The sequence below is a fragment of the Lissotriton helveticus genome, chromosome 8 (assembly GCF_964261635.1).
Source record: "Lissotriton helveticus chromosome 8, aLisHel1.1, whole genome shotgun sequence".
Taxonomy (NCBI): domain Eukaryota; kingdom Metazoa; phylum Chordata; class Amphibia; order Caudata; family Salamandridae; genus Lissotriton; species Lissotriton helveticus.
In genome coordinates, this window is record NC_136069.1 from 765,990,175 (window position 1) to 766,013,588 (window position 23,414).

The 23,414-nt window shown below is 42.2% G+C and overlaps 1 protein-coding gene across 1 annotated transcript in view; it reads right to left on the reverse strand.

Moving 5' to 3' along the window:
- DCT (dopachrome tautomerase) overlaps window positions 1-23,414 on the reverse strand; it is an 80,244-nt gene that overhangs the window by 23,620 nt on the left and 33,210 nt on the right. Inside the window, exons 2-3 of the mRNA XM_078657601.1 lie at window positions 11,355-11,654; window positions 5,386-5,486 (exon numbers count right to left, since the gene is read on the reverse strand). Coding sequence (XP_078513727.1) covers window positions 5,386-5,486; window positions 11,355-11,654 — 401 coding nt within the window. The remainder of the gene's footprint in view (window positions 1-5,385; window positions 5,487-11,354; window positions 11,655-23,414) is intronic.

The following is a 23,414-nucleotide window of genomic DNA, read 5'->3' on the forward strand; positions in this document are numbered from 1 at the left end:
TGAGACTCACAGATATGCAGAGGAATTCTCCAGAGGGCATAATTCTGCCAGGAAATGTTAACCTAGCTATTAAATCCCTCAAAAGTAATAAATCCCTGGTTTTGTATGCCCCCACAGCCCAATTTTACAAAACATACTCTTCCAAACTGGTTCAGAAACTCACAGCCCTGTTCAACCATAGTGTTGACTCCGGTTTTGTGGGTCTGACAATGGGGGAAGTGTCAGTAGTGGTCATGCAAAAGCTAAAAAGGATGTCAGTCACTGCATGTCCTACCGTTCTTCTGAATACGATGCAAAACTTTCCACAAAGTGCCTGGCCACTTGCCCCAGCAAGTTGCTTCGCACTCGAGCACATTCGGACCACACTAAATTTTTCCAGGGTTGCCAAGCTCATGACAACATTCGAACAGTGATTTACCTGATGGCGAAGGCCTCGCTCAAGAACATACCTACGGTTCTCCTATTCCTAGACAGAAGGCCTTTCACAGGATGACCTGGGCTTTCCTCTGTCTCACACTCCAGAAGATGAGCTGGGTTATAGGTTTAGGAGAACAATCTTCTTGAATTACGTAAACCCTATGGCCAGAGTCGCCTTGCACAGATCTCTCGACCCCCTTCGCTTTTAGAGGCACAAGGCAGGGGTACCCCCATCTTGGCTTCGGTTTTCTCTTTATAAAACCTCTAGCTTCCTTAATCTGGCAGTCCGTAGCTGTTACTGGGCTCATGCTTGGGCTGTGAGAATTCAAAATCTCCCTTTATGCTGATGTGCTTCTAATGTTGGAATCCATGAGCACCTCACACCCATCAGTTGGAGACTTACTTTGGTACTATGAGCTGGCCTTGGGCCATAAGGTCAAATATGACAAATATGAGATACTCAACCTGATATTGGTAAATGGGGAGAAGGACAAAATTCAGGTGGGCCAAATCTTTGATTAAATATCTGGGAGTTCGAATTGTGTGGACCACCAGAGACCTCTTTAATGCCAACAATTTCCCTCTCCTCCTCTGTCCCCCAATAGCAGCTATAACAAAAGAGCTTTACTCTTGGGGAAATTAGAGGGTCTCCTGGCTGGGCAGGATTAAGGCAGTTGGAATGAACTTTCACGTCTTCTCTACGTGCTTCAAGCCCTCCCAATATGGCTAAGTACTCATGTCCTTTATAAGGAAGGGAAAGGCTACTAGGGTCTCCCAGAAATTACTGACCCAACTACGGGAGTCAGGAAGCCTGGCTGTCTCCAGTGTTCCCCATTATTATGCTGCAGCTCAACAGCAGATAGTGGTGAGGTGGTGCACAATTGTGTCACAGAAGAATCGACAACGGTGGACCATGCCATAGCGCAAAGACTTCTTTAGGATGTTAACGTTAATGTTATTTGATTTTTTATATAGCACTAATCACAGGCAGATCTCTAAGCGCTTGAGAGAGCATTTCCAGAGGTCGTCAAGGGGTGCCAGTTAAGCGGTGTCTAAGGCCTCCTTGAACATAAGTCTAGGAGCTGCAAAATAAAAAATAGCTCCTAACTCGAAAAAAGCAGAATGCCCAGCATGCACTCATTGTGGGTTATCCTTTTGCAGTTAGGGTGGCAGAAGGTCAATCATGGAATTGTAAGCGCGCTACTCAACCGTGAGGGTCTCGAGGCGCTGGGGGGTCCGTAGATCTGTTTAGCCGAAGAGCCAGGTCTCGAGGGTCTTCCTGAAGGTATTCAGGGAGGGGGTTAGTCGGATGTCTGCCGGTAGCTCGTTCCAGGTCTTGGCGGATATGTGAGAGAAAGATCTTCCACCTGCTCTGGCTCTGTGGATGCACTGGGTTTTGGCCAGTGCGACGTTGGAAGATCGCAGGTTTCTTTTGAGTAAGTGGAAGTTGATTCTGGTTGTTGAGGTATTTGAGTCCGTTGTTGTGCAGGCATTTCTAGGCGTGAGTGAGGATTTTGAAGGGGACTCTTTTCTCAAAGGGGAGCCAGTGGAGTCTTCGTAGGCGTTGGGTGATGCGTTCGTGCCGAGGGATGCAGAGGACGTGTCTGGCTATGGAGTTCTGTATTGTCTGGAGTTTGCAGAGTAGGGACTTATTGATGCCGTAGTAGAGTGTGTTTCCATAGTCCAGTCTGCTGGTGGTGAGTGCATGGGTGACTGTCTTCGTTGACTCAGGAGGGGTTCACTTGAAGGTCTTGCGGAGGGTGTTGAAGCAGCTGGAGATAACGGCGGGGGTAGGTGGGCTTCCGGGGGCCTCCCATACTGAAGGGGTGGTACCGAGGACGAGTGGGGAGATATGTTGCAAATATAGGGACGAAGATTAAATAACTGGGATAATGTGATTTATAACTATCATTTGCATGCTACGCATGTCAGATTGTATTTTGAAAATTGTATGGGCCGGATAGACGTCCCTTTCTCACCTGAAAACGTTAATAAAAAGGCACTCACAAAAAAAACCAGTTACTTGAGTAGAATTCCATGTGTGAGTCTGTTTTAGCGCTTTCTTGTGAAGATGGAGTGTTAATTTATGGTGGTACAATAATCCTGTCACTAATATTACTCCGCCTGAGGATCCCTGTTTATAGCTTGGGCAAAATCAAACTATTCCAGTGGATAGGTGTAGGGCACATAACACTGTTTTTAAACAGTATGTGCGCCAGAGGGTCATTGGTCCTGATGGAACTGAAATTTCATTTACATTTTCAAGACGAACAAAAACAGGATGACAGTTTTTGAGAGATAATAAATTAACGTGTGTCGAGAACACGTTATAGTAGTCTGGATTATATTATACGTATCCGTAACATAGTTTGTGATTTATTTATTTAAGAAAAACAATTTTATTTTATGAACGTGTTCGAAAATGTGTACATGGTAAATTCTCAAGTTAAGTTTTACCTCTAATCAGTCTCAATTTTCATGATGAAATAACTAATGAGATGTATGAAATAAAACAATTAATCCTGATTTTGATAGAAGTAGTTCTATCAAATTCACTATGTGAAATAACGTGCACCGAAAATGACAAGAAAAAAAAGGTTACACCTTTGAACTAAAAGAGGCGCATTAGTGAAACTGTCAGAAAATGTTCTTTACACAGGTGTGCTCTAATTATAATTACTTGAAATCAAAATGTTAATCTATATTTTAAGGTGCATTTATATGTTGGTACTTTTAAGTAGTACGCCATCTATACTTGAAATAATTTTTATCATATGAAAAGTTACAAAGTGCATCGGAAATGTCACTAGAAGCTCCACTTTCATACAAATGTAAACTTATAAATTCTATATATTCTGCGTTATATTAGCAAAAGTTGCCAGCTCTCCAAACTGTACTCAGCGTTTTCTGCTTCGCTAAGCATACAGAACATGAAACTTCCCCGATGTAACCATTTGTATGTATCCAAACTCCACTTTTCCTGAGTTGTCATGTATTGTATAAAGATTTGGTTACCTTTATGTTACCACTTTCAGGACAGCTGCCTGGGAAACTGCGCTTTCAAACGTTAATTCAAGCTCTGGCTAAATTGGCAATTTATATAATGTTATATAACAAGATGAATTGTTCCACCTATTTCCTCTGCATTTTGTGTATTCGTCACCTGATCTACATTCTATGTGACTGACCAATAAACGGGGTGGTCTAATCCAATGAGGTGACCCCTGGAGGTGCCATACCCGGAAATGCTAAGAATATAATATTGCCTGATGAGAAAGTTTTAAAGGGAGTTGATGCATTCTTGGAGAGAGACTCCGGTCAGCTGAAGGTTGTGATGGACAGCTGATCTGCTTGCAGGCAAAATACCAACTGAAGAGATTTGCAGAACTTTTGATGCAGATTCAACTGGCTTCCTTTCCTAATTAGCACATAGCCTACATGTGCACAGTGGTCCCTTCTTTCTAGACCACTAGAACTGGCATTTCACATCCTTTCCTGAACTTGTGAGCTTTGGATATTAGTTTGTTTTACTAAGTGTCTTATTTTCTATTCGATGGACATATTCTAATAAAGATTTGATAAACTAAAATACATTAACTAAATTGGACTCAGCGATCATGATTTATCCACTTAAAGTTAATGAGCATTCTCAATTTAAGTTTTACTAATGATTAAGGGTAATCGGATTAGAGAGATTTCAGGACATCAAATACGAATTTTGTATTACTTTGTCTGAACACTTGGTGTGTATGATTTTGGCTTGCCTGCATTTCTTCAGGAAATTTGGGCCTGCAGTATTAATCTTTTATCTTTAGAACATTGTGTGGAGAGTAATTTATAGGAGTTGGATTTCAAATTTGTAGTCCAGTTATACAATTCCTGGTCCTAATTGGATGACTGTTGAAACCCTTTTATATCCAACTCCTCTCAGCACAAAGCAAAATCCATCGGAAGACTAAGAGAGCGGAAATGAATAAACATTTCAGATCACATACTTCATTGTAGTTTATTTGTTAAGGGCCCAAAAAACACCACAGCAGTATCCTGAATCTGGCTAGAGTAGAAAGTGCTTCCTCAACGGCTTGCTAGAGCCCTCATTACCAGTTGAGGTATTCCAGTCATTGCGATAACTCTGGTGAGATTCCTTACTGAGCCTATGTAAGTATCTCATAAGACCTTGTCCTTCCAAAAGAGTTTGTCATCAGATGCTCCAAGCGTATATCCATCTACAGCTCAGCAGCAGCTCCAGTTCTTTTTCACATCATAACATCCTCCTTCCTAGTTCCATGTTCACATTCCACAGTTCCACTGACATAATCTCAACATACGGTCTTTAGCTTTCAGGGCAGGGCTGTGCTGCTGCCCGCAGCATTTGCTCCTGCAAGAAGTAATCGAAGGTCTCCTACCACCTAGAAAAATTACTTCATGTTGGTTTTAAACCATGGCCAAGAAGATGTGCCACTAAAGTAAACATTACCTTCATACTTCCGGTTGCAGACACTAGTAGCCCAACTCTTGTACACAGTGTTTGATCTCATTTTTATTCACTTAACTGCACTGGGCAGTTGTAAGTTAAGATGAATATCTTGACTGCATTCTTTCTTCTACGGTCTCTCCAATGAGGATTTACTCTACATTTAGTCTGAAAGGAATAATCTTGTTTCCAGAAAAGGGTGTAACTTCATCCCACAGAGATGTACCCAACCAACCATTTCTATGACAATTGCTATTGCATTGTAAACTATTGAGGTTTAATACGAAAACCAATACAAAAAATTCAATTAAAAAAAATTAATATATTGGTTGTATCATACCAAGAATGACACCCGACACCATGCTTTCAGTTAAATCACAAAAAAAAAAAAAAAAGACTGTATACACCATGACCAAGGAGTACAAGGAGTAAAAGCATGAATTTGGAACATAAGTCTGCATAACATACATTGGACGGTATATGGAAATTCTTACCTGAAGGTCTCTTTCCAGGAGTAGTAAATGATACCTATGCCAGGTTACAAAAGCAGGCCCTTGATGGGAAAAGTCAATCGCTGTAAATGGACGACCAGGCCCTAAATAAAAAGTAAAAGCTATTACAAAACCATTCCAAACACAAGTTTAAGACTTAGCTAATGGATTTTTTTTTTGAGCGGTAATGGGACTGGGAAAAGCAATAGCAATAACATGCTGAAATATGGTGGCAGTCAAGTTACACATTTGAGCCACAGAGATAATTACTGTAAAATGACTGAAAAATGCATTCTCTCTCAACTACCGTAAATCTTACCAGATTACATGCTTTATTAGATGCACAGCTCAGCCTTGCGTGTAACTACCGTACATACATATGGAGATTCAGTTTCATCAGTATACTATGGGAGAGCGCATGCCTGAGATGGTAAACCGTGTAAGAGGACTTTAATTCTTATGCAACACATTTTTCACTGAATTTTTTGACTCTGCTCCTGCTCCTTTATTGCATGTTTGTTTTCCATTATTGTCAGGTGGATCCTTTGGCCGCTTCATTCCCCTACTACAGCAAGAATCTCAGTTGGTGTACTGGGAGGACAGGGAATAGTGTTAATGGTGAAAAGTGCCATTCTAGACAGGAACTGTTAGTCTAACTGATTAAGGGCACTAATAGCGCACATCTTGATATGACTGAGCACACATCTATACAGGACTGGCGGCTTTAGGCATAAATGACCTATGCCACATCAGAACAAGTGGACTGTTATCAGGCATTTAATAATGACAGGGTTATGAATGCCCAGTCAATGGCCCAGAAGAGCGTTGAATATGGCAACTGCTTGAGAAATAGCATTTTTCTTTAGAAATCAAACAAATATGTAGGCCAGAGACATAATTACAGGTGGAACGTTTTAAAGACAGAGGGAGTAAAAAACTAAAAAATTAGATTTTAATTAGGGGCTATTTTATGAAGGCATCAGACTAATGTTGAGTTTTAACGATGATCCAGGCTCTCTCATTAAGCCAGTGCAGATATTTCCTCACTTCAAAACCAGGTTCTCTTATCTGAGGACCAAGAGCATAGCTGTGTTTTGGACCATCTTGAGTCCCTACAGACTCCAGAGCACCAAACAATGGACCATTGGTGGAAAGCGGTGTGAAATCTCTTCTCAGAGGTGTATAATTGAAAGAAGTAAATTTGTACCACTGCACTAACAAGAATCTGGGGTTTCACATTTATAAAAATCTTTATTTTGATGCTACTTTTGGCATTGGGGAAAGACCAGCCTCAATATTAACTTTGAGGATTTACACAAGTGCCTTGAGAAGTGTTTAAGGTCAGGCATATTGCCCCAACAAGAAAAGAAATGTATTCAGGCCCTGTCCAAGACTGCATCATCTTGAAAACTAGATGCATCACCTAACAAGGCAATCAGGAATGGCACTCGTGTATACCCAGATGAGAAATTAACCGCTTCAGACAGCCCCAAACCAGGAGACCGAACACAAGAAGGAAATACCAGACAGCATGCCATCTGGCCACTTATGCCCACAGTATGCAATATCCCCATCAACTTAACAGCCACTACCCTCCTGCAAATGATAAAGGAATTGAAGGCTCCAACTCTACCTCACCACACAAACGGAATCAATTAACAATTTGCCTCTTGTAACAATGAAAATGGGATCCAAGGGCTGGTACCCCACGGTTCAGCACTAGCTAGGGTTGTACAAGTATTGCTACATAGGAACGTAAACACAATCATGTTGTCTCATTGTAAAATGGACCAAACTGTATATTTTTCTGCCTCATAACAATGGAGAAGCAGTAGCAGCACATTTTCAAGATGGAATGATGGCAATCAGTACTTGGATGGACCACAATGGTTTAAAGTTGAATTCAGAAAAGACTGAGGTCCTGATCTTTGGCGGTTGACTCGTTCTTGGTCTCCCATTTGGTGGCCGTTAGATCTGGGTCCTCCCCCAATCCCAGTAAAAAAGGTCAGAAACTTAGGGGTTTTATTTGATGAGAAGCTGTCGTTTATGAGTCAGGCAAACGCAGTGGTCTCGTCATCTTTTTATACCCTCCGAATGATCAGGAAACTTCTGCCGTTTCTCCCGCTTTATGCAGGCAAGACCCTTATGTGCACGTTAGTACTATCTAAAATGGATTACTGCAACGGACTATTGCTAAATGCTCAGGAGCGAGTCATGAGTAAGATGCAGTTAATCCAAAATGCCGCTGCTAGAATTCTGACCCGGGCACCTAAATTTGCATCAATTTCCCCCATTGTTCGACAACTACACTGGCTTCCATATCGAAGCCGTACAAAATGTAAGGCTCTGTGCATCACTTATAAGGCTATGAATAATATAGGGCCGCAATATCTGAAAAAAACCTTATGCACACACATGCCAACTAGAACTCTGCGTTCCTCTTCAGCTCATCTACTGCCAGTCCCCCGTACGAAAAAGGTAAACTGGGGAGACAGACGCTTCACTGTCGCCGTCTCGAGACTATGGAACACACTTCCTTTCCACATAAAAAAGAGCCCTTCACTGTTGACATTTCGTAAGCATCTAAAGACTTGGCTTTTTGATCAAGTTTAGGCTACCTCTCTCTCAGCACGGATTTCTCCTCAATAGCGCCGAGACACCTTAGGGTAGTTGTGCGTTCAATAAATCTCAAAAATAAATAAGGACGGAGGGAATAGTTTCTTCAGTTCTCCCATGTCTGCATTCATCTACAGTTGTGCCATAAATCTTCTATAACGAGGTCTATACGATTCAGAAAAAGGTTACTATATAAACAGTAAGAATGATCTACATACACTTTAAATTTCAAGACTGAAAAGGGAGTAATCTGGGGGGGAAAAAAATATAGAATGCCCCAACAGGAAACTCTGGCAAAGGCCCGAAAATAAATTTTTATTTAATTGTAATTTACAATGTGAGGCCAAGGATATGCCAAAAGGACTTAATGGATCTTTTCTGTGGTCCCTGGACCAAGAACAGGACCATGAGTAAGACACATTGTAAGATGGACTTGCAAAGTACAGCCTCTCTTTAAAATGAGATGGTCAAAGACTGTGTTGGAACAGTGATGAACTGTCCTTGCAGCATCAGGACTATTAAGGGTTGGATTTTCTATGACCATTGACACCAAATGATTGTCCTGCACAGAATGTGATGGATGGAGTACTGGTGTGTTAACTGTAGTAGGTATCCTTAGGTTTTGTTCTCCTCAGACTTCAACATGGAACACCAAAGCTTCGTACTGTTTAGGCCAGTGGGGTTGGGGTACCACAGCTATCCCTGGCATTTATTGGAAAACCTAATTGTATGGTTTTAACAATGAGGTAGAAGATCTACAAAGCTCCTGGTGTAGGATCGGGGAAAAGGAAGCCCAAATACAACATTTCTGCTTAAACCATAGAACTCCTCTGATAAAAAAAAAACTAAAAAAAAAAACTCTTATGTGGTGATGGGGACACTTTATTTTGTGAAGATCCACTTATTGTAACCCATACATAGGAATTCATGTAGTCATCGGCTCTAATCTCAAGCCATAATGGGCAGCTCTGCTACAAAGATCTTCAAAGTACCAAGCGAAATAACAGCTATTTGGGTGTTCCGCATGTCACCACAAATGCATTTTGAGGCCATTTGCTGCAATCCGGTAGTGTGTAAAAGATAACACTGTCAAATGCACGGTCACTCAACAGAAACAATATAAGCACTCCCTAAAATGTATGAAATGTGAGCTTGCAACTTGCAAGACAACTGTGTAGCCTTAATTGTTCTCCAATTCAAGGACCTTGCTACTGCAAAGCACACTGGGCTTTACCCAACCGATGTGGTCGATTCAGAGCCCCGCAAACAGAAGAAAGGGGTTTAGAACACAGACAATGAGCTTGTAACTACTTCAGTCGAATGGTTTCCAGATTTAGAGACAGTGTGGTAGTTCGAATCTCCTGCCAATGGTCAGATCACTAAATATTTCACACTGAATCTCTAGCCTCCCATTAGAGCCACAAAGACAGAGCTCCGTTAATTAAGACTAATGAGCCTGTCCAGCCAATATGCTTAATCAAGACAAGGATATACGAAGGAGCTGCTTAAAACAAAATGCATAGTTTACTAATATCACATTGGCGTTTCCAGATAAATGTGTAGAGTCCAATTGCCAAAATGCATTTTGATTAACAAAAAGATACCGCCTGAAAATTTCAAAATAGAAATCTGACATTTTGAAAACAAGCCGTAGGTACAGGCTTAAATCACTCATTTTGGGCACAAACTTTTGAAATGTCCACTCTCCTTGCCAACACACTCAAACCTTCACAATTCCACAACCATCTCAGCAGGATCATCTCTCTCTCTGAGGTTTCTGCATTTCTTCAAGAAGACCTATACATTTCTCCCCACACACCCCTAAACTGTTTTATTCACTGGTAATTGGTGAAGGTCACTTTCCCCATTGCTACAAATGTCTGCACTTGCGTCCATTCAATTTACTGTATCACCTGACTACACGTCTACCGAAGCGTTGTTAGGTTTCTTTAAATCAACCATGTTGTTTCATCCACTATCTGTCTTTCTCCACCCCTTTCAACTGTTACTCAGCCATTCTTCTATTTTGAACATTAGAACGTTTCACAAAGCTATTGGTTGTGAATAAGCCAGTGTCCATATTCCCACTATGTACCCACCACACCTTCCACCCAACACATTAATAATAATGTTTGGTGCCCTGTCAGAGGTGTGAGACTCCTCCAAATAATACCAGACCTTTGAAATTATACATGCAATTCTGTACAAATGTAAGAATATTAAGTAAATACTTTTTATAAAGACCCACACCAAACATGGACCTTCAATAGCCACTTCAACAAGATCCAATAGAATTTATTTCTGGGCCATAATCAAAGCAAAACAGACAATTGTTATACCTTGGCACTCAATTGTTTAATAAAGAAGCAAGTGCTTCTAAGGAAGAGAATTCTCAGTCCTGACCTTACAGAATCACAACTTATTAGCAATCAGACAAAATACATCCAATATTTGACTATGTAAAGAGAACATCCAAAACAGATATTTTTGCTATTTTAATGCCATATTTAACAGTTGTTATGGATGTGATATCATGTTATTGATACATATTCCAAAGCACGTTGTTAGAAGTTATTCCGTACATGGATCCCAAAGAAAACACAATAGGCAGCCTATTGTGTTTTCTTTGGGATCGAGGTATAACAATTGTCTAGTTAGCTCATTTTAACGGTTATCCCTTGGATTTCAGTTTAAGTTGACATCTTGGGTAGTGGGATGTTACTGTTACCTTGAGGGGCACCACCACTTCACTGAAAGAACTTGGACTGATTATATTAATTACAACCAAGCTTTATTGTAATTCTTAGATTGGTAGTGTGACAGCCTATACTATACCTATGTGTTCTATCATTGTCAAAGCAAAACAGGTCGCCTTTGCATTGGATCTCTTTAATCCTTAAATTAAACTTGGTTACAGAAACACTCCTACACTGCCATGCTTCTTTTTATGATCACCGTCAGTTTAGCATGATTGCCATGCAATTACTACTACCTCTTTGGGGTCCAAATATATTTTTATTATGGTCTTACACGCAAGGTTTACCATGAAGTCAGAATGCTGAAACACACTGCATGCTTCAACAGAAAATGCAAAAAGAGATGCGGGCTAATTGTTTTACTGAATACCTGCTTGTTGGTTGAAATGGGAAATTTCATCTACAAGACAGTTATGATGTGGATCAGGAGATATTACTCATTTACTTTGGCATGACCCAGCAATCGCTCTTGCTCTACATTCTTTTACTACAGTTAAAAAAAATATCCAATGAAGGATATGTTTAAGCTACATAACTAGACAACGTTGCCTCCATTGATTGGCAGTAGTTACCCAACATAAGATATACATCCTTACATACCTAATAATGTGTCCCTGACAGAGTAGTAATGCAGATACACAAAGTAGTTATAGATACTGGTATTTGCCACTTGGGGCGTGGTTTTATTTGGTCCAAGGATGCCGAGCCAGTGCTGTGTCGCTATTACGTAGTCTGGGTGAATAGTGTTCTTGGCACGATCCAGAGCATCCAGGAACCGTTCTCTCTCCTGGGGGGTCAAAGATAGAATATTCTTCCTAACAACTGGTGCTTTTCTTTGGTCGCAGTTTGGACCAGTCCACCCAAACTTGCAGTCACCACAATGATATCCAGAAAAGTTGCCTGTTTGGAAAAAAAGCAGAAAAATATTCAAATTCTGAAAGCACTCACCATAAATGTACTAGCGGTACAATCATTCTGCATACTCTCTATATCATTCCACTAAACAAAAAGTTCTAAAGTATATGATTTGACTAAATTTAAGAGTTTAATGCTTTACACAGTAGATATGAAATGTAAATTTCAACCAACCTGCAGAAAGAGGAACCCACTAGATTAAACCAACAAGTATTGGCATAGCCAATAGGTCTCGCCTTTAGGACCTTATAAGTGTTTAGCCATCCAACAGTTAATGTTGTTGCACCAAGGCTATTGTGCTGCATAACTAAATACGTATAAGGTCCCAAAGGCGAGGCCTATTGGCTATGCCAATGCTTGTTTTATAGGTTGCCATTAAAAGGACAAATTCCATAGTCTATCAATTAAAACCTGAATTGGCTCTCAAGCGACATTTAGATTTGTGGATTAACCAATAGCACACTTTTACATTCCTTTAAGGTAGCAGGCACCCTAGAGGGAAGGCTGGTTTCTTTTTCACTGCCTCACCGATGTGGTAGCAGGCACCCTAGAGGGAAGGCTTTTTTCTTCATCACTGCCTCAACCATCTCTCATACCACAGCAGAGGAGACCCTTCTTACCCATTTTCAACCGATGGAGCTCAACTATTTCAGGAAGCGTGGTTTAAAAAAAAAATAAAGTATGGGAACCGTTTTGACCAAATTAATAAAGCTTGGGATCATCAATCACCTGCCAGCTTTGACCACAGACACACGCACACGCGCCCTCTTCACCCGACACAGGGTTAGCTTCAACATTTCACACAAGTCAATATATTAAGTTCACTTTTTAGGCACCTGCTCTAGTATAATTTCCTGATTGTTAGAACTGTTCATGACATCTAATGTTACTCATTATTTATTGCTTTGACATCGGCACGATGAACGTCTGAGTCAACATGGATGAAAATTCGAACATTGACAATTCGGTCACAACAGATTCCATGTTGGCATCTAAAATCATGAGATTTGGCTTTATAAGAACCCGTAGCCTGCCTTATAAATGTGGGCAACCCCACCCAGGCCCCCTCATGCAAAACAATGACTCGCAAGCGAAGTTTGCATGGAGCATCTGATCTTATCTTACTTATGATAGAGAGGAGATGCTGGCTCCAGAGATGTTTTTAGAATTTCAATGAATCGCATTATCCCCTTCATGCTACAAGTATTTTTGTTCATTTATGGATATATGTTTAAACAACTACTGCCTAAACCACTAATACCTTTACCACGAAGGCTAAACAACGACCAATGCCAAATGACTACATTTTTTACGAGTTTCTAAACCACGAATTAAACCACCTCGTGACTGGCCAATAGATGGCACTATTGTAATAACAATACTCTGTGTGTGATGCAAAATAGTAGTCTTTGATGTGTTTTGTGCTGAGTTTTTTTTCACTTTTCTCAGAACTGCGTTTACAAATTTTAGACAGAAATTAGGAATAATGCCCTAATGTTGTGATGTGTTCTGTGAAACATATTTTTTCATAATATATGATGCAATCACTTTAAAAATTAAATAAAAAAAAAGATTTGAAACATTGCAAAATTGCTGACATTACACCATCCCGCGTAACAACATTTCTGTATGTGGCACTATGGTTGTGTGGGAACAACCAGAAAAAGAGAGACTTGTTCGCAACACTTATTTTTAGTGCCTTTTTTGTGTAAAATGTGTCCTTGCATCAAACATTGACAGAAGGCCATAATTTGCACTAAAATATAGCGCTTACTGATGGATTTGCAGTTCACATAATTGTTACATTTTGCCCAGATTTCACGTAATTACACAAAAGCAAATTATGCAATTTTCGCACACCCCTAAATTAGAAAGGGCAGTTGGTAGCCATTTTGCTATGTGTCCCTTTACCACCGAAATGGTGCCATAAAAGTTTACCAGCAGTGTATTGTCCTTCGATATGTTGTGACACACCCCACACCCGATATATGTAGTATTACATGAACGTACACATTTTAAGGCTCACGTCACGCAAGTACTGCTGGGAAGGAAATTGCCACCAGCAAGCGAAACAAAGTGCTGTGTGGCCGCAGAGCACGCACTTCAAATAATTTCAGCGCGCAGACAGAGGGAAGAAACATCTGCTGATCGCCATGCAGCTGGCAGAGCAGTAAAAGTTGGCGAGCAGCAGCAGGCTGTTCACTGGGGGCGGTGTGGCTGAGAGGCCCCCCCTCCCGCCACGGTGAAGCACAGGGAAGCGCCTCCTCCCTGCCTCCAGACATCTTTTTGAGCCAGAGGAAAAAACTATTTTTAGTGAAACAAGGCTCTTATAACAGGATTGTCAAGCTCACCGGAGATCAGAATCAGTGTTATACATCACAAAACAACGTGTACAAAATGCATCTGTCAAGAAAGCCTTTTGGTCTGGCTTAGCACTTGAAAAATCTGTTAACGCGTGCCTCACATGTAATAGGACCACGGAAAATCAAATCTGGTAGCTACGCCTCTGCAAATACAAGAAGTGTATCCAGTTCAGTTGCACTAAGGTCAAAGTCGCAAATAGATGTTTTTTAATTTCCAAACCTGGGGATGAGGAATCCACTTTCCTTGACTATATTGGGACATTTGACAGAGTTGGCACACTAATGCATGAATGTTAGGGCAGCCCAAATATACCAGCCCTCTCAAGCAGGAAAATAGCTTTTCATTTGAATAGAATAATAATTTTCAAACTTTAACTCTTCAAAAGTATCCACCTTTCAACTGCAAGTCAATGGAAAACGCACGACCCACTCACTCACTTCGACAAAATCTTTAAATAATCAGCGTCCTAAGTGCTGGAATGTGTGGTTTCAGTTTCTCAGTTACATAGCATCTGGGGCTATTTGGTTCTCTGGCTGAAATTGTGTGTGATTGATCAAATTTAGATTCTGTGCTTCCAGCTGGCTTTGTTGACAGCAGGGGAAACATTTTAGATTTTGTACTAAAACTGGGCCTTTGACGATTAGAAGGGTGTGTATTCAATCTGCCCTTGGAATACAAATGATATGATCATCAAAAGCAAAATGTTAATCTCTGATGTGGTAATTCAGGCCACAACATCCAGTTACTTTCGAAATTACACATATGACTTACCTGGAAGCTATCAGACAAAAAGAAGCGCCCGCGCCTCGCGCTGGCAGCAGGGAGAGGGGAGAGAGGAGGGGGCCTGCGCCTGTTTCCCTTGCGGGAGCGAGCAGAAACCATCTTTTAATTACAAACAGACGGTTTTAAAGCTCGCTCCCGCAAGGGAATCGCAAAACGTGCACACATTGCCATTGGAAGCAATGCAACGTGCGCACATTTTAGGCAGAAAAGGCAAATCGGTTGCTAAAGGTCTTTCTCCTACGCAGCACATGCGCGCTGCGTAGGCGAGACCTAAAAACAAGTGGGAGTTTTAAAGTCTTGAGAAAGGGAAGCAGGGTCAGTGAGACCTTACAGTCTGATCCATTACTATGAGCAGAAAGTAATAACCAGACATAAGAGCAGCTCCTTCGGGAATCAAACTCTACAGACACTACTGTATTTACAGGTACCAAAGTAAGACTATATGCAAGCTAGCATGTCGGACATCTTAAACTATCTGCCAACTACCTCCGTAGGAAAGCACAATGGGGAAGGAAACTGGGATTCTCAACAAGAGATTTACAGCAAACAAAAATAACTAGTAATAACGGTTTACTTGTGATTGGCCAAACTAACCATTACACACACACAAAATCTATACAGTATGTAATACCTGGGCTAAAGTACAAATGTGCTTGCCAAGGGTGAGAAGATAAATGCAAGAGTTAAAGATTTAGTCAAGAAAAGACATGCAAGAAGGGGACTGGGAAAGGGAAGGGTTCACGCCATTAAATGCTGGTCAGCATCCAGTGCTTAAGTCTGCAATAGTCCATGGCCGAATGGAAGGGATGCAGGGTTACCCAAGGTGTAAACAAAATGGAGTGGAGCCTTAAAGGCATACAACGAAGTGCAAGGCTTACAGATGAGTGGGGGCTCAAACCAGCTTTTGCACCATCTCTTTTAATGCAGACTTTGATCTCCATGATCACGTGGTGGGTTCTCGATTGTCATTCATTTAAAATGTCCAACAATATTTGCATGATTAATAAATTAGACTTTCCTTTAACTTTCCTTAATCTGTTTGAAATTGGCACCCTAGTCTTAGCTACCTTTCAGGGGTGGAGTCAATGAGAGGGCTGCGGGAACAATGTGAAATGGACAGCAAAAACAACAACTCTTTCTTTCACCTTTCTCGACAATAGGGCACCAACGTTTCCAACACAGGCAGCTGGCACAAGATTATCACTTAGACACTGAGGCTTCCCAAAAGAGACATTCCAAAAAGGTAATATTGTGTCCTCATTTATTTTGAGTGACCACTTTTTCTACGCTGAATTATCCTTTCTACTTCTGGCTTCTCTACTTTGTTCTGTAGATTGGGTCCAAATTATTTAACCTCGGTTGTTTGACTGCAAAGGGAAATAAGCGTGCTCTTTTCTGGCTTGTGAACGTTTGCATTTTTCTTGTAGCATCAGTGTGGGCTTCTTCTTGTTATCTTTAAGCTCAAGCTATAAGAGAAACGGCTGGTGGTGATGTCCTACCCCGCTTGAGTCCAGAATGCACAAAAGTGAGGTCAAACTGTAAGCAGTTTAAGGACAAAATTAACAGGTTCGAAAAACATTTTAAGGCTTGATTACTTTGTCAGCCCGTCTGATACTACTTCTCAAATAAAACAAAGTATCCCAACCCTCATAATTTGTCGAAGTACAAGCTAATTTCCCAAGTTGCCTATATAGCTCAACCTTCTAGAAAAATATGTATTTACATAGCTAGGAAAATATGTAGAGGCCAATAGTCTTCTGCATTCAGTGCAGGCTGGATTCCTTCCTCGATGCAGCACTGAATCAGTTGTAGTTCTTGCCCTCTACGAGCTAACATTGCTGCCCTGATACACATATCCCTGTTACCTTGATCCTTTCTGATCGGTCACCAGATCGGGTTATTCACACTGTAGGCCCTCAGTGTCAATGACTCTGCTCTGGGCTACTTCAAAGATTGTTTTGACATGCTTTCAAACACGTGATCCCTCTTCATTTTTAATCCACAGCCAGACCTCTGACCTGTGATGCCCCACTTGGATCAGTTTTGTTACCACTGCCATTCAATCTGCATATGATCCCTCTGCTCTGGCTCCTCTCATTCCTTCAGTTTCATTCTCTTTATATTTGTGAAGGATCACTAGCATCCTTAAAATCACAAAGGTGAAGGACTAAATTGCCAAACTTGACGATTATCTACACAGGGTCAGAAAATGGATGTGGCAAACTAAATTATGATGCGATATTACCTTTTAGATCTTCTCTTTTGTGCAGGATCTTTCTGGCCTCAGTGTACAAGTGATCATCTAGTGCCAGCTTCCCGTGTTAAAAAAGGTTGGTGCTAAATTTGACTCCTATCTGAAAGTAAGTAGTCAGTAATGAGATCCCCTATCTTTTAAAAAAAAATTATTTCAACTATTGTATTGCTTTTACCAGTAGTACAGCTCAAACATGTGGGTTACTGACAGTTTTCTGATGTGAAAACTCTGTGGGCACAGCATACTTAGTAGCACATAAGGATTAAACACAAAAAAACAAGTAGATGGTGGAGAGGACCATAAAGTGATAGTTACATTTGCTCTTTTGTCCAATACTAAGGAACAAGAGAGACAGCGGATTACTGGGTAGAAGAGAAGGTTAAAATAACACCGGTTGCTTTTGGCTTTTACAGTTGAGATAAAGTCAGTACTTGAAGAATTCTATCCCAGAAAGGAATAACGATATTTAAAGAAAGAAGTTTATGATTCACGTAAAGACTGGACTTGGTCATGTAAGGTAATTTGTCACATAGCCAAAAATGTGAATACCTTTCAAAGTGAGTAGACCGGTGATCACAGGGCTGATAAAGTAAAGAACGGAGCTCTCTAAAAGGGCGAGCCAAAAACAGGTGTCTATTTGATAGTAAAATATAGTAGTTTACAAGATAACAGTCGTAGGGAAATTGCAACAGTACATCTTCCTGGATATAGAGCCCACATAAAGAAAACTCCGGAGGGTTATATGATTAAACAGGGGTCTCCTGTACTTTGTTTGTGCTTCCTGAAGTTTGCTGCATCCCCGGACGTTCCTGTGGGGCTGCCCGCTGTGTCTTCATTCCACTGCTCGCGGAACCCACTTCGCGGGTCCCGCTTCGTGAGGAGGTGTGTCCCAGGAATCAGCTGTTGTTACCGGTGAGCCTAGGGGCTGGGCAAGGCTGCGAGCGTGAGTGCGGGGACTCCATTTCCCAGGAGTCCCTGCTCGGCCAACTTGGAACACCTGGCCCGCTCTCCCTGCTAGCCGTGCCCCCTGTGCTCTTCACATCCCATAAGAACAGGATTATCTCCCACTGCGTGGGACCTCATGGGAGTGCGCCGGGAGAAGCCCGGGACAAGGGCGGGACCGTCTGTGGCAGTCAGTGGCTGAAGGCAGCTGGGCTGGGCCCACTCTCTGACATTGTGTTACTGCTCTGGGGACACTGATTTCACTTGTAAGCCATTCTGATATTTAGACCCGTTTAACTTTCAATTCACTGCCATAGTCTGTTACTGTGACCTGAGAAATTGTGTTTTTGGCTATTATTGTTCTTCCCTTACTAAGTATACTGCCTGCTAAGTATGCCTTCTCCTCGGACTACCCCTGTCCAAAGCTCCCCCCAGCCCGAGATGGGGCTAACAATCTTGGGTCCCCTAGATAAATATTTTAGTCGGGCAACTCAAGATATTGATAAGGAAATTGCTTTGGCGGAGCGACGCGCAGAGCGTAGGCTATCTATTGAACTCCTCAAAATTCCTTTGGAGAAACGGCCATCTCTGGGTTTCCCGGCATTGGTTCCTCCTTTATCATCCCCAACCCTGCCAGGGGTATTAGAAACGCCCTATGCTTTTTCCCCAGTCACCTGGCCCATCCATCAACTTTTCTGCGGGTGATGATAGGACCATCCTGGTCCCTACCTCGCCTATTACATTAACTGACTTATCTATTAGTGAGGTAAATACTGCCCAATCGAGTGTGCCACTCCACGTGGTTACAAATAAACCGTGCACCCAAAGGAAAAGATGCACTGGCCCGAAGAAGTGCTATCTTCCCAAACATCCCAAAAAAATAAGGAAAATTGGAATAGGCTTGTGTACACCTTGTGAGCCCAATGGGGTTGGCTCCGATGGGGCCAAGACTATTAAGGATGGAGTCACCTCGGCTAGCTCTGCATCTAACCCTAGTGACCCTTCAACGGTAGGATCGGCCGAGACCCTATCTCCTGCTCCACCCCTGCTTGTCCAGTTGGAGAGGCTGATGAGGTCTCTCCTGACTCCTATCGAAGAACGAGTCAAAAGACTAGCCGATCGCCTAGACCACTTCGAGCAGGCTACCCTTGATAATTAGGGATTTGGTGGAAAAGAAATTAAGTCCTATCCCAGGGTGGGGGATAGTAATAATCCTCCAAAATCAAGTAGGTTGGCAAACAGTGCTTCCGCTGTGGAGCCTCTCCCCCCTGTAGTCACGATTACAAATAGGCCTCGGTCAACGGGACAAATCCCAAAGACTAACTTACACTTACCGGATAACCTGAGTAGAAATACTCTCCAACCCAAAAAATGCCCCGACATTGTAGCCACGGGTACCAAGGACAGTTCCAAAACTGGTAACCCTGTATTGAACAATTTCCAGCCCCCACCAAGCATTCCAACATCCCGCCCTGTTGTTCCTGCCCCTGGTCTGCCTGTTACACTTCCTATCAGGGCCCCTCGCAGGACACCACCTATGAATCTCCCTCCAGACTCTTATCCCTTCGTTGCTATCCTCACCAATGTACCACCTTTGCAGGCTGAGCAAAGAATCCTTCCAGATGCTGAAAAACAAGGCAATGCACTGGCTAAGGACCAATAGACCATTGCCCAGGGAAGTGGACGGGCTGATCATTGGAGTAAGAAGGACAGACTGGATAGGTTGCACTCCTAAGCGCTTGGAGGGGGATTGTGTAGTTGTCAATTTCCAGGATTCCAGGGTGGTACGCTTGATCACGAGGCAAAATTGGGGCACAAGCAGTGCTGGAATTGGTGTTGTCGACCTTACATTCTTCTATCCAAGACCACCAGGCATTCAATTTGGCATAGTTCCTGAAGCAAGTTGCTACAACAATCTCCCCTCTCCAGGATTTGTTCATTTCGCTGCACCCTTCCAACGGGGAAACTATTGTAATATACCAACGTATAATCGTTTTGAAGTGATGGCAGATCCAGGGTGGGTTCATTGACCAAATGGAAAAAATTCCCAGGGTTGGGGTTATGGCGAACCTAAATTTGATTATACCACGAACAACTGGGAAAATGTGAATCTTTGGGATACATGTGGGGAGTCTGTATTAACTCTTTTGACAACCGAAAATGTGGAACCAAATGAAATTAGCACTTTATTTATTTATGGGTTTGTAAAGCACTAGAATAAACTCCCAGAGGAGTATCTCCGCGCTGTGGACGGCAGTAGCAAGAACCAGAAAAAAAGTAAAAAGATGCACAACCGATACTCTTATTGCCATTGATTATTAACTGGCTAAGAACCTGACTTATTAACCCTGAAACAAAAAAGTCTTAAGTTGTTTTCTAAAGGTAAAGTGGTTAGAACATTGTCTGAGTTGAAAAGGAAGGTTGTTCCACAAAATAGAACCCACCACTGACAAAGCCTTACCACCCAGTCTGGACCTTCTAATCTTAGGTACTCTCAACAGCAACTGATCGCTTGATCTGAGGGTACGTATGGGGAGATAAGGAACAAATTTATTTGCCAGATAAAGAGGCCCCAAGTCATGTAGTGCCTTATGCACTATGCAGCATGTCTTAAATTTCACCCTCTGGCGAACTGATAGCCAGTGGAGTTCCTGAAGCAGAGGTTTAGATGGAGACCTGGGGGGGCATTGAGGACCAACCTGGCTGCAGTGTTCTGAATCACCTGCAAGCGGTCCAACACTTCTTCGTTGGCAGATCCCAGGAGTCCATTACAATAGTCGAGCCGGCTGATCACTAAAGCCTGGACCAGAGTTCTTCTAATGGAGTTTGGAAGGAGCGGGAATATCTTACGGAGGAGTCCTATCACATGAAAACAGGACCCCACCGTGTTGTTACCATGTAGTTTCATTGTCAACTCCGGCTCCAGACGAACTCCAAGATTCTTGATAACTAATTTTGGTTCAGGCACTGGTCCCAGATCTAATGGCCACCAGTCAGGGGACCATAAAATCTTGGCCTCACCGAAAAGCATCACCTCAGTCTTCCCAACATTACACTGAAGAAAGTTGGAAGACATCCACTGGGATACTGCTTTCATCCCCTCAGAGAAAGATTGTTTGACCTCCGGGGTCAAAGATTTAAATGGAAAAAGCAGCTGAGTATCATCAGCATAGGACACTGGACAGAAACCAAAAGCTCTCGTTATGTCAGCCAAGGGGGCCACATAGGTGTTAAAAAGAGTAGGGCTCAAGCAAGAGCCCTGTGGCACCCCCTTGGTGATCTTAACCTCATCTGACCGATATTCACCCATGATGATGCTCTGGGAACGGTCGGAGAGAAAGCTCTTTATCCAGTCCAGCGCCTTGCCACCCAGTCCATTCACAGTCAGTCGTTCGATCAAGATTTTATAAGAGACAGTATCGAACGCTGCTGATAGATCTAGCAGCACCAGGACGACAGAGATGCCCCTGTCCTGGTACATGCGCAGATCATCAGTTATTGTCAGTAAAGCTGTTTCAGTACTGTGTTTCGGTCTGAAACCAGACTGTGAAGGATCAAGGCTTCCAGATTGTTCCAGGAAGTTAGACAAATGCTTATTAGTATGCTTCTCGATGATTTTACCCAAGAAAGGCAGCAGGGAGATAGGTCTGAGATTGGACAGGTTGGTCCACGGAACGGTGATGTTCTTTCGAATCGGTCTAACTAGAGCCTTTTTCCATTCTCGTGGAACACATCCAGTGTCCAGTGAGAGATTTACCAGGCCCTGAATTTCAGGACCAAGCAGTCTCCCCACCACTCCCATTGATTTTGCTGGTAAAAGATCTGCGGGGCTCCCACTTTTGATGTTATCAATCAATGTCTCTACTTCGGAAAGAGTGATATCAGGAAATCTAAGCAGTCTGTCAGACTTGGCCCCCACTGCTAGCACCGGTATAGGAGCATCAAAATTGTTGGTAGGTGGGATAGATGCCTCAATCTTTTTATAAATGATGTCAATTTTGTCACTGAAAAATCCAGAGATGTCGTCACAAAGTTGTTGGGACGATACATCGCTACTTTCACATGCCACCGGATGTAAAAAAGAGTTTACAATTTGATATAATACTTTAGAAGTATTACCTGCTGCCTCTAACTGGGAGGTTAAATAGTTTTTGCGAGCCCCTCGAATGGCTTTATGGTAGATACTTATAGCCAATTGGTAGCTGGCTTTATCTAACTCTGAGTGCGACTTTCGCCAAATTTTCTCATTTTTCCTCGCCTTTTGTTTAAGGTGTCTCAGCTCTTCGGAGTACCAGACTTCCTGTTTATTTGCTGGCCTGTTTTTAAATGTTTTGAGTGGGGCAATCTGATCTATAGCCACCTGTAAGGCAAGTTCATATTTAGTCAGAGCAAAGTCAATGTCTTCAGTTGGCAGAATTTTTGGGGCAGAGTAGGCCATCTTAAAGGTCTCATAAGATAGTTTATGCCAGGGCCTTCGCTTAGATGGGATCTGGAAAGAACGATTTAAGAATGGTTCCTTTTTGGGCAATGAAAACTCCAGAACAAAATGATCTGTCCAACTAATCTGTCTAGGTGTACAGCATTTCACATCAGAAAAATTGGAAAAAATTAAATCTAAAGTGTGCCCCGCCTGGTGAGTGGGCCCACTATTACACTTGTGTAGTCCTAACAAAGAAATATCATTTAGAAAAGATTGGACCTCCATATTACCTTTCGCCTCGCTATGGATATTAAAATCACCAAGCAATAGGAAATCTTTGTCAAGGTCAATATGCGGGGCCAAAGCTTCCACCAAGGAGCTGGAGACTTTTTTCATAGGTCCAGGAGGACGATATACTAGTGCCCCCTTCCTACTATATTTACCAGAAGTGCCAATTTTAAAAACCATCATCTCAAAAGCCGCGTGGCAGCATTGGTCTATAATAGAAACAACAATGTTACTTTTATGCACTATCGCTATGCCTCCACCTACTTTCTTTGGTCGGTCAGCTCTAATAATTTTATATCCCTCTGGAATCCCAAGTGTAATAATTGGGATTGAATGGGGTTTGAGCCATGTCTCTGTGAGAAAACACAGATCAGGGTCATGTGAAGAAATGAGGTCCCAGACCTCAACATAATGTTTAGGAAGGGACCTTATATTACACAGCAAGTTTTTCCCACCCTGAAAGGTCTCAGTGCTCGTACATAAAGCTTCATGAGGGATTAGATGTATTGTTCGAGGGTTTATATCACATATCGCCTGAAAATGACATTGTCTGCAAGCGAACGGCCCTTCAGGAGGGGAGTGTTCATTTAACCCACAAGCTGTCTGAGGGCAAGATCTTAAATACCTCAACTCCTCTGAAGAATAGCTCACCCCACCCCTAAAAGGGGCGCTTACCGCTAGAGATGTTAATGCC